This window comes from Athene noctua, chromosome 5 (genome assembly GCF_965140245.1).
Source record: "Athene noctua chromosome 5, bAthNoc1.hap1.1, whole genome shotgun sequence".
Taxonomy (NCBI): domain Eukaryota; kingdom Metazoa; phylum Chordata; class Aves; order Strigiformes; family Strigidae; genus Athene; species Athene noctua.
Window position 1 is genome coordinate 12,010,275 of NC_134041.1, and position 14,559 is coordinate 12,024,833.

Here is a 14,559-nt window from a genome sequence, read left to right on the forward strand (position 1 = left end):
TTCCCCTAACGAGTCTGTCTTTTGCCTGTGACTATAATGGGTGAGTCATCCCTCCCTGTTCTTATCTCTATTCCTGAGCCTTTTGCTTTATTTTCTCCTTCCCAGCGCTGGGGGGAAGGGGGGAGTGAGTGGCTGCATGATGCTCAGTTGCCCTCTGGGCTCAAAGCACTACAGGGGCTGTAGTCTCTCTTGCTGCAGCAGCGGCGAACTCCACGCATGTCTGAAATTACATTTACAGCTGAGACTGGGTTTGCTGAAGGCTGGAGTTGCTGGAGTCGGGGTTGAGCAGAGAGAGGAGGCCTCAGGGGCCAAGGGGAGATGGCGCTGGGGGACACGAAGGGGTGACCCCGGGGGACAGACGGGGAGAAAAGGGCGGTCCTGGGGGACACGAGAGAGTGAGCCGGTGGGGAGGGAAAGGGGCGGCCACCGCGGGCGCGGCGGCGGCGTCGAGGCGCGGCCACGCGGCGGGGCAGGGCGAGGGGGCGGCGCGGCGGCGGCGAACTACGGGCCCCAACGTGCCCCGCGCGGAGGCGGGCGGTGTGCGCATGCGCCAGGGGGTGCGGCGGGGAGGAAGCCCCGCCCCCGGCGGCGGCAGGCGGCGCTGCGGTTGGCCGGCGGCGCTGCCGCTCAGAGCGGGGTCGGGGGTCAGAGTGCGCGGAGGTGAGTGGCGGTGTTGGGGACTCGTGGTGCGGAGCGTGTGCGGGGCGGGGGGGGCAGGGCCGGCCCGGGGCGGCCCCCGCCGCGGGGGGGGTGCGGTGGGGGCACGGCGCCGCCGGGCAGCGGGCGGCGGCACGGCCGTGGCGGGGCCCGGCCGGCGCGGGGGCCCGGCAGGCCTTGCGGAGGCGTGGGGCCGCCGGGGCCCGGGGCGGGGGGTGGAGGCCTGTCCTGGAGCGGGGGGGGAAGGGGGGGAGAGGGCGCGGCCTGGCCCCCACCCCTCCACACCCACCCCACCCCCCCGCGGCGGCGGGGCCTGCGCCGGGGCGGCGGCCCGCGGCCGGGGGGTGTGGGGTGGCGAGCCGGGCTGCGGGCCGGGGCGGGGCGGCGGCGGGAGTGTGGGGAGGCCGTTGGGGACGGGGAGGCGGCCCCGGCCCGAGGGGAGGGCGCGGGGCGGCGGCGGACAGGCGTGGCGGCGCCTCGTCCGCTCGACGCCGAGCCCAGGCTTCTCTCTGCCAGAGCTGAGGGCTGGCGGGCCCACTGCTCCCCGAGCTCTGCCTTGGGTGGAAGTCTGGTGGGTGGCGGTGGCAGCGGTCCCCCAGGTCCCAGCTGGAGCGGGATCAGTCGGTGTTAGGGCTTGAGGAAGGGAAAAACCCTGTCTGCCCAGGGAGCGGGGCACGCGTGGCGTGAGCAAGAGGCTGCAGCAACGAGGACTTTTCATGTTCCTCTTGGGATGTGGAGGCTTATAGACGGAGGTGATGGGGGAGTAGGAGGTTTGATTTTTTTTTTCCTATATTTTTATCCTGTGAGATTGAATTGGTCACCAGTCTCAGATTTTGAGACTGAAGTAAACTTGTGAAGGCTTAGAAGTGCAGGATCTGTATACTTGTTTCCTGACTGGCAGTAGGGATTTCTTTTTCAGTTCTTTTCTTGCTGCTGTACTGTTGCAGGTGTTTCTTCTAAACTGAGACGTATGAAAAGGTGTTGTCCTTTACTCCTCATGTGCTGTCTTTTACAAGTCCTGTGTCTGGTGGATTTACATGGTCATTTGCTAATAAGTCTGACATTTGTTTTACTACTTCTTTACTTACCTCTTTTCCTTATTGAGCTTTGGTTTCTGAAATGGGTAGGTTGTCAGTTGCTGCTTAGTCTGAACTCTTGATACTCTTTCAGCTGTGATACAATAGACCAGCAAGTTTTCTAATAGGTTAATATTTGCACTGTGCCTTGGAAAGGCTGAGGTACGTGGGGCTTTGGGCCGGTACATCTCAAAGCATTTGTCCCATCAGATGCTGCTAGACAGTTGTTTGAGGATTTTATTTGGTTTTTAATTGTAACTTGAATTTATTTTATCCTTTAGTTGCTCTTTGCAACATTGTAGCATCTCATATCACTTAATATTAAAGTTGGCATTTGAACTTTATTTCCAGGAATGAATTATTCTTAAAATAAGTAATGTGTTAGGAGGCCAGTTGGTTACTCTTCAGTGTGTGGGCTTGGGAAATTTGATTTCAGATATTTTTGTTTCCCTTTTCAAGTACTGAATTCTGGCCTTTGCCACTGAATTTTCATGTTAATTTACAGTGTGGTCTAAATGCTTGTGTTGTTTCAAAGAGTGGCCCTTTTATGGTTCTTGTTCATCTCAAGCTTTGGGTTGCTCTGCGTGAATGGTGTGCTGGCTTTTTTTTTTTGTGTGGTGGTTTTTGTTGTGTTTTTTTAAAGTTAGTGTGCATAGCCAGACAGATTTGAGTGTTACCAAAATCCAAAAGAAACCCGTTGAAACATTAAAAAGAAAATGTTTGTGTACTTGATGCTAAATAAAGAAGTCCTTGAATTGAGTATACACTGATAAAGTTTCTGCTCTGCAGTTGGAAGATACTTCACTTTGATTCATTTAGGAGGCCTGATTACAGCTGGTTGCGTGCTTATCTTGTTTTGGCTCTGTTAACTTTGATAGGTTGATTTTATTTTTTTGTGTTATTTTTTTTTCCCCCTTAAATTTTGGAAGTGGGAGTTCTGGAAGAGACTTAAATGTGTGAAGTTTTTGCACTTGATTTTGCTCCTGTATTGCTCTAGTACCCATCTCCAGTAAAGGGCCACGAGACTGTAGAGCACAGGTCTGGTGAAGTTCAGGTAAAGGGTGTAGGAATGGCCACTGTGGCTTTACTTGCAGGAGAACACTGAAGGCTATTAAGCCACTGTGCATTTGTCACAAGTCTGTCCCTGGATCTGAAGCATGTGTTATTGCTGGAAACAGTCATCGCAGAGACTCTTGGAGTTTTATTCTGGTAGTGCTGAGCTAATATACCAGCATGGTGCAATGGCAAACAGGGGAATAAGGGGAGGAAAAGTTGTGGCTCTCTGAGTGTAACATAGAGCAGAGGTGCTGGCTCTTGCTGCTAGATACCATTTGCCAACTTTTTCTCTCCCCTAAGAGAAGTTACTTGTGCTGGCCAAATGCCACCTGAGAAGTTGTATTCTCTCCAGATAGGTTGTGCAGATAAAGATGCTTCACTCCTCCACAAAAAAAAAAAAAAAAAAAAATCATTTCGGCTGTATTTGTTACAGTCATTCTTTTTTCTGTGATTGAATATTGGGGTCAACACCTTTCCTGGCTGATTTTCCAGGCTCACTGAGACTGCGTGATATGGAAACCATGCCCCATTGTAGCTGTTACCCTGCTTGGGGCATTTGCCTATCAGGACAGAGCTTTGGCAGGGTGCAGAGTTTCTTTCAACACTTCTGGAGTTCATTTGCAAAGATCAAAAGTAACCAGTGTATTGCGCAATGCAAGTGTTGTCTCCCTGAATCCAGACTGAGATTCATTTGTCGCTTTCAGGTATTAAACCTTCAAGTTCATTTTTCGGATAACGAAGGTGTTTGGCTGTATAAGTGGATTGAACAACTGTGGCATTCATGTGTATGAAAATCAAGTAATTATGTGGGCTAGATTCTATTAAAGGGTGGCCTGCTATGTCTCTTTTCCACTAAATTAGGCCAATATGCAATAGTAGCTTTTACTGACTAGAAGTGTAGTAGCTACAGAGCTCTTATTCCTGGCACTGGGAGCTCTGCTGTAGATTGAGAGCACTGAAATGCCATAAATTTCAGAACTTGCTCCAAAGACCAGGGCTGGGAAAGTTTGAATGAAAACTAAGATGTGTTATTTTTTGACAGCGCATGGATTGACCGTTGCAACAAGCTGTCTGAAGGTAGTGGGGAGCCTCTCCATACTTGATGCTGCAATTCAAGGCCAGAAACTTTTCTGAAAGATGTTCAAGCTTTTGGGCTCAATTCAGCAGTGATGAAGTGGAAACTTTATAGCCAGCATTACATGAGGTTCAGACAGGATAGTCCAATGGGCTTTTCAACTTCAAGTTTGATGTGTTGATGCTGTTACAGCCAAGATACCTTCTTCATTTTCTGCAAAGTGCTACACCGTCCCAGGTGTACCTGTCCTGGTCTGAGTACATGGTTTGGTGAGCGGCTGAGCTGACCAACAGCTCCCAGGGGCTCATCTCCTTCCCAGTTCTGCCAGTGTGGGCCCATCCTATCCTTTGAGCTTTGGTACTCATCCAGCCTGGCCCCAAGCTGATTCGTCTCACTAAACCAGCAGGAAACTATCTTGTTTTAATTGTGTTTTATTCTGGCTGCATTAGTCCTTTTATAGGTTCCTGTGGTTGAGTTGGCTCACAGAGGGGCCAGACAAGCTCAGAAACTGGTGTAAGGAGATCAGCAGCAGAGTAAGAAAGAGAGGGAAGGACAGGCCTGCCTCCTTTTGGCCTCCCAAAGCTATTGGCTTGATTAACCCCGTTTTGTGTAGCTTCACCCTGGTGCATTTTCTTATGGCTCCCATGCAGGAGACTGGACTAGGGGATCTTGGTCCGATCCTCTGTAACAGTTCTTTTCCTTAATACCAAATCTGCTTTTCCACTGCAGCTTTCCAGCCTTTTGCTGTATGCATTTCTATTGTTGCTTCTTTATTTTAATTATTGTTTCCTTCCTCTACATTTCCTCTAAGTGACCAGTCCTTTACTGTATGGAACTTCTTCAGACTCCAGCTTAGACCTGTTTGCCTATCCACAGTTACTCTCAGAGAAGGTTTAAAAAATACACAGCAAAGCCTGTCTTAGACCAGTCAAGGAGCTGATGAAAGTGGTTGCCTAGCGGAGGTGACCTAATAAAATTGGTGTGGATTTGTACTGTGCATCTTTGGGACAGCTTCTGGGTGGTCTGTTTGGATGAGTTCGCATCCTGCCGGTGTGGTGTTGTGCGGGTTTCACTGTGTTGTCAAGTGAACTGAGATGTGTTTGTTTCCCAGCCTCATAGGGTGCGATAGCCCCAGCAAGTGCTTCCCTAAGTAATCGGCGCCTTCGGCCTTGCTCATTGTGATCTCACAAGCCATCACGTCTGTGATGTCACAATGGAAGAGATTCTGATGCTCTGACATAGCTGACATATCTGATGGTGCCTTTGACATATCAGCCAACGAACGCAGCGGGAAGAATGAGCTCAAGAAACGGGAGAGATCTTCCTTAACCCGAGTGGTTTTCTATCCTTTAGTCAGCCCTTTCCATGTTCACTTATCTCTTGCATAATGGCCATACAGAGGGAAGCCGATCCTATATAGAGTGATTTTTTTTTTTTTAATTGAGCTATCAAGATGCACGTATCTGTCAGATGAGCGGTTGCCTGACTCTGCTCCTGTAACCCTCATTCTTCTCTGCTGTTACCCTTGTTGTATTGCATCTAATTTTAGACTGTAAGTTCTTGAGAACAGGGACCTCTTCATCTGTAGTGGGAAGAGGCTGGGTGCGATTGCAGAGTGCTGTAAAAACAAAATAATTGATGCCAAGTTGTATCTGCGCTGAGTAATGATGGGACAGCATATAGGCATCCCGTGGCAATGCTTTGGGAAAGTCATGTTACAAATTTTCCAAGACACGGGCTTGGTTGTCTAGCAGTGCTGGAGACAAACCCAATCCTAAAGTGAAAGGATTGCAACCATGGAAGTGTACAGGATTCATGTTCAAGGAAAGATATTATGAAGTTAACAAATTAAAGAAGCAAATTTACCTGTCTAAAATTATGTTACATTATTAAAACAGTTCTAAAAGCTTTGTGTTTTGTTGTTTATTTTACTTTACGGTGGGGTTTTTTTTTCAATTTTGGATGGTGACTGTGGATAAGCTGGTTTTGTTTATAGTCTCTTGTTTCCTGCCTCGCAGGCTGGGCAGGTGCTGTCATTTTTGGACTGTAGTTGATCTAATGAAAAATTTGGGTTTAGGTTAAGGCTGATTTTTTTTTAAAAAATGGAGTTATCTCTATTGTTCTTCAGTTATATCTTCACACAACTGAAATATGGGCTCACATTTGACCTCTGAATATGCATTTGAACAGCTACCAAAATGGAAGTCCTGCATTTTTTGTTATACTCTGTTCCAGGTGTTGCTAAATGTATGCAATTTTGTTCTACAAAAAGTATCTTTATTACCCTATCCTTTTACTCTTTTTATAATTTAATAAAATAAGACACTGTAATAAGACAAACTTGACTTAGATTTTGGATTGGTTTTGGTTGCTCTAGCCTTGAGTTCAGTTGTCTGTTGGAGGCCAGGAATCACAGCTGCTCCTACGCAGGCTTTGCGCAAGGAATAAACTGAAGCATATGACTCCCAAAGCTTGCTTGCTTTTATTTTTTATTTTTTGTTTGTCTTGTCATTTAGATTAGTGCAGGGTTTCTTTTAATATGATGGAAGGCCATGTTGCCATAACAGTGATTTATGGTTTAAATGGAGGCTCTTGCAAAACATGCAATTTGTTGGGTCACCCCTCCAACCTAAACGTAGGTGTTTGTCGTCTTGCCCCTTCCCTACAACAGCTTATAAAATTGGACAGTGAAGGGGAATATTTCTGGTTTAAAGGCAAACTGTTAAAGTTATGCCTTCTCTTGCTAACAGGTGATTTTTAACTAGATGTGGTGTAAAAAGTAAATATTAATATGCAAAGAGCCCATTAAGCTCAAGTTCGTAGGCCAATTTGTCTCACCATTGATAAATTTTAATCCTCTGCAACTTGCATGGTGTACATCTCTGTATGTGGCTTTGGGGCTGTCGTGCGGGTGGGGGAGAGCACTTACAATACCCTGCTGGCTTTTGTCACCAGTGTTCTTCATGTGGCAGGAGTTCTCTGTCTTGTTTCTTGCTGCTTGTGGTTGCCCCTAAGTGGCTTCCCTGCTGGGGAGCCTGGAGCTCAACAGCCACCAGTGCAGATTCTCCGCTTTACGCTCGGTGGGGCCCCTGGCAAGCTGGTGGCTACAGCTGGCACTTGCCTTTCTCGTGACTTTCCTTACTTGTTGGTAATCAAACTGTTGTGCTTTAGTATGGTGTGCTTGGACCGCTAACAAGCAAGATCTGTGGTCAGCCTGAGGTTGTCCTGTTACCTGTGACTGATGTCCAGAGATTAATTCTTTTAAAATTATTTTTAAAAGACAGTTGCTGATTATAGTCAGTTATGTCACATGTGACACACACTGTTATACAGCACATAACGTGAACTTTGTCTTCCAGCTGAAATCCACCACACGTGGCCATTTCCCATGTTATTGGGTGTTACAAATGTAAAGTGCTGTCACATTTTCCTAGGTCTGTGTACAATCTGTCAAAATAATTCCTGAGGTCCAGCCTCGGTTCACGGTCCCATTACATTTCACACATATCTGTGTAAGGAATTGGAGCTGTGTGATATGAAATATTAACCTAGCAGGGTTGAATGCCAGATGTGACAGCTTGCACTGTCTGAGATTATAATCTGACCCTGTGTGCGTAAGAAATAGATATGTGGTGTTTTACGTAGGTTTGGAAATGGAATCACTGAACATGTGGATTTATATGGATAGAGCTGGGTTTCTAATTTTTGAAGCTGTGTTGCTTGCATTGTTGTCTGTTGGAAAAAAATACAGGATAATTACTAGTGCTTTGCATTGTCATAGCTGTTATAAATGCTTTACATGACTTCTAATAAAGTGTGTTTGCTCACCAGCTATCTTGTGCTCTGAGGCACTCTGACCTTGCCAAAGAAGATGATGTGAGGTCTTTCCAGGGCGCCTAGAGCAGTGGCTGGGTAAACATGCAGTTAAAACTTCATTTGGCTGAAGGTGCAGAGTTTGCAGTGAGGTTGCTCTTATTTGTATGCTGTCTGTGTAGGGGAATCAGCATGCCATACCTGGCTCATGCACCTTTGGAGCATTGCTCCCTCTGCTACACAGGAGAGCGGGGAGGAGGCTGCTTTTAGGATGGGGAGCCTGATCCTGCCGTTAGACATGAACCAGCAGAAGCTGTTAGTGGGAACTGGCACTAGGTGTTGACTGTTACTTCCCTCTGCTGATGTCCCACTGTACCTGTGTGACACAGACCTGCAGGGGTCTGGAGTGGTGCTGCTGTGCCCCGTGGTGACATGCTCAAATCCTGCCAAGACGGTCAGTTTGCCTGGGCCGTGTGGACTCAGTGGCTCCGGAACCTCTGCACAGCTGTGTGTGGTGTGGGCCAGCCTGAAGATTCGTGGGGTTCATGCCTGATCCCCTAGACTTGCTGGTTAAGATACATTAGAGAAGTACTGATCTTGCTGTGTGTGGGTGGATAATGTATGTTTTATTGCATGAGTTTGATACAGGGGTTGGAGCCTGCCTGCCTCCCCCACTCCAACTGTATATTTTACTTTATGCGGTAGGCTAAAGACCAGGTTTTACCGCAACTAACTTACAGGCTGCTTTATTCTGAGATACTATATTTGCTGTGATGGGCCTTTAGATTCATAGCCAGTAGCTTGAAGATTTAAAGCACGTATACCTTAAATATCTCTTATCTGGGGCAGGTCAAAAGTGAATGTAACTTAACTTCTATTTGGCTGTAATGCATTTATTAATGACAGTAAAAGCTGTAGATGGAAAAGCAATAGGTAGAACTGAGCCCCTTAAGGATAAATGCGATGTTGGGCTCTTTGTTATGGATTTGTAACTTGAGTTTTGTTTTCTGGATACCTCCTCTCTAGCACACTGCTTTAATAAAGCAAGCAGCTCCCAAAAACATGAAAGCCACAAGGTGGGGGGGGGGCATTTACGCCATGGAATTGGCAGTGTGGGCACTGGTTCAGTCTTAAACATTTCAGCTCCTTTGATTTTTGCCTTTCATGCAAACCTTGGAAAGGGAAGGTTACCAAATGCATGTTTACTCGAAGCACACAACTTGCTCAGGCGCAATTATCTCCTAATCTGGTCCTTCCGAGTTTCTCTGGTCTCGCAGGTAAATACAGATTTAGCCGTTATTCAAGGCATATTATTTACCTCATTAAGTGTGTGTTTTGGCACGTGCATTATTTACCTGACGGACTAACGGATGGGAGAGAGCAAACGCTGTCTTTTGTGCAAACAGCTACTTTGTTCATGGGTGACGAGTTGTCTCTTTTGCCTTGCCTGTTTCGGCTCAGTGTCTCACAGTGGAGCAAAAAGCGAGTGCAGGCACGAGGAGACTGGGCTCAGAAACCAGACAGGTGGGTGCCATGTAGTACGATGGAGCTCTTGCCCACAGCCGTGAGCAGTGGGACCAACAGTGGAGGTGGATTTAAATATCTATGTAGTAAGGTGTGTATATGTATACAGTTAGAGGGAGTACTCGTATCCTTGTTCAGGGGGACTGGATTGTTGTAATTCACCTGTACCCAGATCTGCAACGCCTCTGTGAGTTGGGCTTGAACTCTCATCCCAATAAATCTATTAACAGCCTCAAGGCTGACCCACCTTGGGCAGTGACAGTCCTGTCAAGTTTTTCCTGCAACGTTTTAAATGAAAAAGGGTAGGAAGGGAAATCCAGGTAGTCTCACATGGATAACGTAATTTATTAAATAGCATTATTAAATAGAGCACCAGAAGGTGATGGCTGCATAAGGTATTTCTTTGGGAGGGAGACTGTAATCTATAGAGTCCTGCTTGCATTTACAGTTCCTGCGGTCCCTGCAGTTCACGTGTGCATTTGCTGAACTGATAGCCTCCTCTGATAAATACCTAAAGTAAGAAATTGAGTGTAGCACTAGAATCACATCTCCGAGAAACATTGTACACAGAGCAAATGAGAACTTCCCTGGGGAGGAGCCTTTCAACCACCACACACAAGGATTTATAATGGCAGTGGGAGGTTTTGGTGCAACTAACAGGTGTTTCAGGGCCAAGCTGTTTGAATGGGTTGTAGTGTTGATATGTGTATTGCTGCATTTAATTCCTACCATGTATCAGAAGTTGCGTTGTATATGAAAAGATGAAAGGCCTCCTCTAGAAATTTCAATGGGGTTTAGATCAGATTTTCTGTGGTTTAAGTGGTTTGTGCTGTGTCCTGCTATGATAAGGTTTAGCAGGGGGGTGTTATCTGGAGCCTGGAGCCATGACTGTTGTGTGTCTCATGATTTTTAATTTAGAGCCGTTTGCAGAGGTTAATTTCCAGTTGCCTGTGATTCTGGACACCTTGAGCTCAGCCCAGATGTCATCTGTTGTGCTTAGAGCAGGTTACTGTGTTATTTCAGGTTTATGAAGCTGGAACTTCCACCAGGAAGCACAGAGGAAATCCCTGTCAGAGGAGGACAGTGAAGAGACACTAAAAGAGATGAGATGTATATGTGCATGAGTAACCTGGGTCTGTCTTCAGTTTCAGATGCCTCTGGATGTTCAATGATAGCACTCCTCCATACTGGAGCAGCAAAGTTTCCCCAAAACTTACTTCCAAGGGCAAGACAAGCTGTGTGCTTCCTGCTCCCGGCTGGTGTTCTCGAAGGGTACAGCTCCATCGTAAGCAGGAAACTGGCGTCCCACGGCTTTGGAGCTTCCATGGCAGCAATGTCATCCTTCCCTCCACAGAGATATCACTACTTCTTAGTGCTGGATTTTGAGGCTACGTGTGATAAACCACAGATTCATCCTCAGGTAAATAGTTGATCGTGTTAATTATCCCCTTGCAAGTTGCTGCTGCTGTTCTGAGAGGTGGGAAGGAAAAAGCACAACGCTGGCTCACTCGTTTTCTCTCATTTGTCCCACCTTCTTTCTGTTGCTGGTCCTCCAGGGCTCTTGCCAGTCACCTGCTTTCTCAGGAGAAATGCCAGGACCGTTTGGTGGAATGAAGTTAAATGAAGGAGCCTCATTTCCATCAAGAAAGTGACAATAGTGACAATTCATGTGTTATCAAAAACATCTCTAAGTTGTGTATGCTTGTCATCCACCTGAACTGGGGAGGGTTTAAAAATTTTTGGCTGGGAACCTGCATTAGTAGACTACTCATGGCAGCCTTGTTTGATTCTGCAAGGAAAAAGGCTGTTGATAGCCAGCAGCTTTAGGAAAATAATAGTTGTAATTATACAAATATATGCAACATAATGGTGTTTTTAAGTAGAGAACAACAATAGTTTGATGCTATCTGATCTTGCTGAAGTTATCTTGGTTGTTAACTCTGGAGTGTGATGAGACACAAAGAGTTCAGTTTCAGAGAGATTTTCCAGTGCCCTACCACTTGAGACATACAGAGATCCAGATGAAGTACAAGTTTTTTTCTGTAGATGTTTCTTCCATAGTAGCTTAGAGCATATTAGTAAATATATTTTCATCAGCAGGATGGGCCTAGGTTTTCAACTTAAATTAGAAAACTGTGCTAAAAAGAAAAAAAACCAAACTAATATTGGGTTGGTAACAAACAGAATTTCTGAGTCTATAGATTGAACTTGGACTTCTTACCCTCCTTTGCCAAGCAGTTGGCCTCCTAGGAGTAGTCATAATATATGCATTGGGTCAGAATAACTTCTGTTTGCTTTGTTTCGAATATAGTAAAGGCTGAAGGGTTTTCAGAGTGATATCTCATTAGTAATGTGACTTGATACAGTGTGTTCATTTCCCAGTGCACCTGTGGTTTCCCTTGGGCTTGTCCTGTCAAAGGGATGTTGCAAGTTAGGATCAAACTTGACTCTTTTCTGCAGTAGTGCCTTGGTGAGTGCCTCCTGCCTCTCATGTTTCTTAAAAAAATGGACAGCAAATTCCCAGCTCTTTTGCTGAGTCTTTGTGGGAGGCTGTTGTGGCTCTGCATCCAGTTCTGCTAGCAGGGTCTTAACCGCTCTCCAAGTGAGACGTCAGGCTGTTTCCTGTACGCTCTGCCTCGGGTGCACAGACCTGTCAAAGCTGTAAATTCGATCTACCTTGTCCCTTTGGATATGGGTTTGGTCTGTGCACATTTTGATGCAAAACCATGATGCATGTGGAGCTGGTTTACAGCTGGCAGTAAAAAGGAGCATGAGTGGAATATGATTACTACTGTTTTAAGGAGCTTTGTCCCCAAGTCCTTGCCAGGGAAAGTAATGGTCTGGGCCAATGCAGATCTGCTATATATTTTGTTGGTGAGATAGCACCTTTAAGGTGGAGATGTTCTTCAGTGTTGTTTTTTCAGTCTGCTGTGTTCAGTGCCTGCCTACATCATACTGAGTGTGGAAAGGGCTGTCAGTACCTCACATCCTCACCAACAAATTAGTTTGGTAAATAAAGAAATGGCTCTTGATACATGGAAATCAGTGTAGCTGGAAAGGCTGAAGGTGACTGCCAGAATTGGGCAACTGTATAAAACAAGACTTTAGTTGATGTCCCTACCTACATCTTCCTTTTTTGCTCACCAGCATGGCTTCTGTCCTCTTCACTGATGGGCTGTATGTCACGGTGAGCAAACTGTGGTGTGTGTTTCAGTGATGTTGTGTGCAAGGTTTTAGTGGCAGGATCTTTCACTGGAGCAGTGTTAGACAGGTTTTGGAGGTTTGGTCTGAGGACAGACCTGGGAGCTAGGAAAGGTCAGGTGCTGATCTTCACTGTGACCCTGATCCTTTTTCTGCTTTTGTTTTAATACCTGTAAAATAGAAATCTAGACACAATGAATTCAAATGCATTGGGATTTGATGAGGAAGCTGCACATACAGAGCTAAACTGTGATCCAGGTTACTTTAAGTGGTCAGGCATAGCTGTAAATTAGCCAACAGCCTAAAAGTCTTGTGGTGTGCACTTGCCACAGTGCAGCACACTTCACATTTTTCACTAACTGTTCTTCAAAATATTCTGACTTCTTACCAAAAACTGTTGAAAGAGCTATCTTTTTATCTACCTAAGGTGCGTGACTGCCACATCTGCTTCCCTCTTCCACTGTATTTACTTGTGCTCCTCTGCAACTGACAGCCTCACTGGCTTTATCCCTGGGGAAGTCCTTCATGCTCATTCGGAAGCCCTGAAGACTCCTTCATTTCCATTCCTTTTCACACTATCCAATCTCTTTCTGAGGTCTTGTGGTACAGCCTCTGTAATGGGGATCAAGGAGGGTCAAGGACAGTGGTATTTCCCTGGGAAGCTGTGTGCCTCATGGCTCCAGTGGCTGGGACCATGGACTGAGTGCCTTATGGCTGCTGCCCTTTGCTTTACCACTTCTGCATCGGGCATAGAGGGTCCTTCATCTTCCCCACCTTAGAGCCACAGAGGAACGTTAACATGGTAACATCCTTGCAGTCCTGACTTCTGATGGCTTTCAACGGACATACCCTTAAATCAAAGTGCATGTTTAGATGCACAAAGAAGCAGCTTAGCTTTATGGGATTTTTGGTTATATTTATGAATAATGAGACCATCCCAGAGAGAAAAGAAGGTGTGTGTGTGGGGGGTTAACTACATTGCTCTGAATGGATAGATGGGAAAACCTGAAAGAATAGAGTCACAGTCTGTGTCGTGTAGTGTGTTAGCCATCAGAAGGTCAGTAGGGCTTGGCAGTAAGGGATGTTTATGGCTGGCTTCTTGTATCTCTTTAAAGCTTAACTTGTGCATTTGGAATTTGATCCAAAGCCCAGTAGGGTCAGGTGGGAGTTGTCATTCTGTGGAGGTCGGACCTCGGACCATGATGGTGGTAGTGTGCTTCATTTTTCAGCTCTGACTTTTTTTCCTTTACTGTCTGCTAAGAGTTTATAAGTACCTGCTGCTTTTAGATGCTGTCAGCCTGTAGAGCTGGGTACATCAGTGCTTTAGCTACACAAGAGAAGATGCATTAATAAGTGGGAGTCTGGCTCTTTTGTCCCTTTGTCCTTGTATACACCAGTGTTTATGGTGGTCAGTGCTTTCAGTGACTGTGTTAAGGAGCTCCCCAGGCTCAGATCTTTGACTGCCTGTAACCTTATTTTATTAATGCAGTGAATGGGTGTGCCTCTTTCAGTCAGCAAGCCAAGTATCTTGCCTTCAACTTCAGCAGAGTGGATGAAAGCAGCATTTTTTTTAAAATGTAAAAAGTCTGAAGGTAGAAATCTGATCTGTTTAAAGCTGAATTTGAAATTAGGCTTCTACATAGCGTGTTAATCTTTACTGTAATCTATTAAAGCCACTTAAAACTAAATAAAATTCAAGCTTTGTGTGTCTGCTGCCTGGAAGTGTAAAAGTGTATCGTACCCCTGACCTGGCAAAGAAGCTGGACCTGGGAGTTGCAAAGCTGTTAAATGAGCTTTTGGTAATGATGAAGCTGCTTTATTTCATGTCATTTTTTTCAGGTACTTGACTTCAGTGTCTCAGATCCCTCAAATTTGATAATCAGTTGAGAATTAGAAATTTGCCTCTTCCAAACTCTTTGTAAGAAGAAGATATGAAATGTTCAGGTCTTCTAATTGCTGAAGGAGGTTGTGACCAGAGGCAGAGAATAAGTTGTTTACAGATTTTTCTTGTTCTCTTAAACAGCACATTTTAAATACAAAAATATCTTGATATTTTTCTTTGTTGTATCCTACATATTTCAAGTTTGTTTAGCATGCATTCTGATTGTTTGGAGGGAGGAATTTTAAATTATAATTACTGTCAAATTAAACTGGACG

At 45.6% G+C, this 14,559-nt stretch overlaps 1 protein-coding gene across 3 annotated transcripts in view; it reads left to right on the forward strand.

Moving 5' to 3' along the window:
• The first annotated feature begins 572 nt into the window (after positions 1 to 572).
• Positions 573 to 14,559, forward strand: part of ERI3 (ERI1 exoribonuclease family member 3) — a 136,440-nt gene continuing 122,453 nt past the window's right edge. Inside the window, exons 1-2 of one of the 3 annotated variants that reach the window (XM_074906338.1) lie at positions 573 to 660; positions 10,347 to 10,621. In XM_074906338.1, coding sequence (XP_074762439.1) covers positions 10,370 to 10,621 — 252 coding nt within the window. In that variant the 5' untranslated portion in view covers positions 573 to 660; positions 10,347 to 10,369. The other 2 variants (XM_074906340.1, XM_074906339.1) reach the window with 2 other exon arrangements.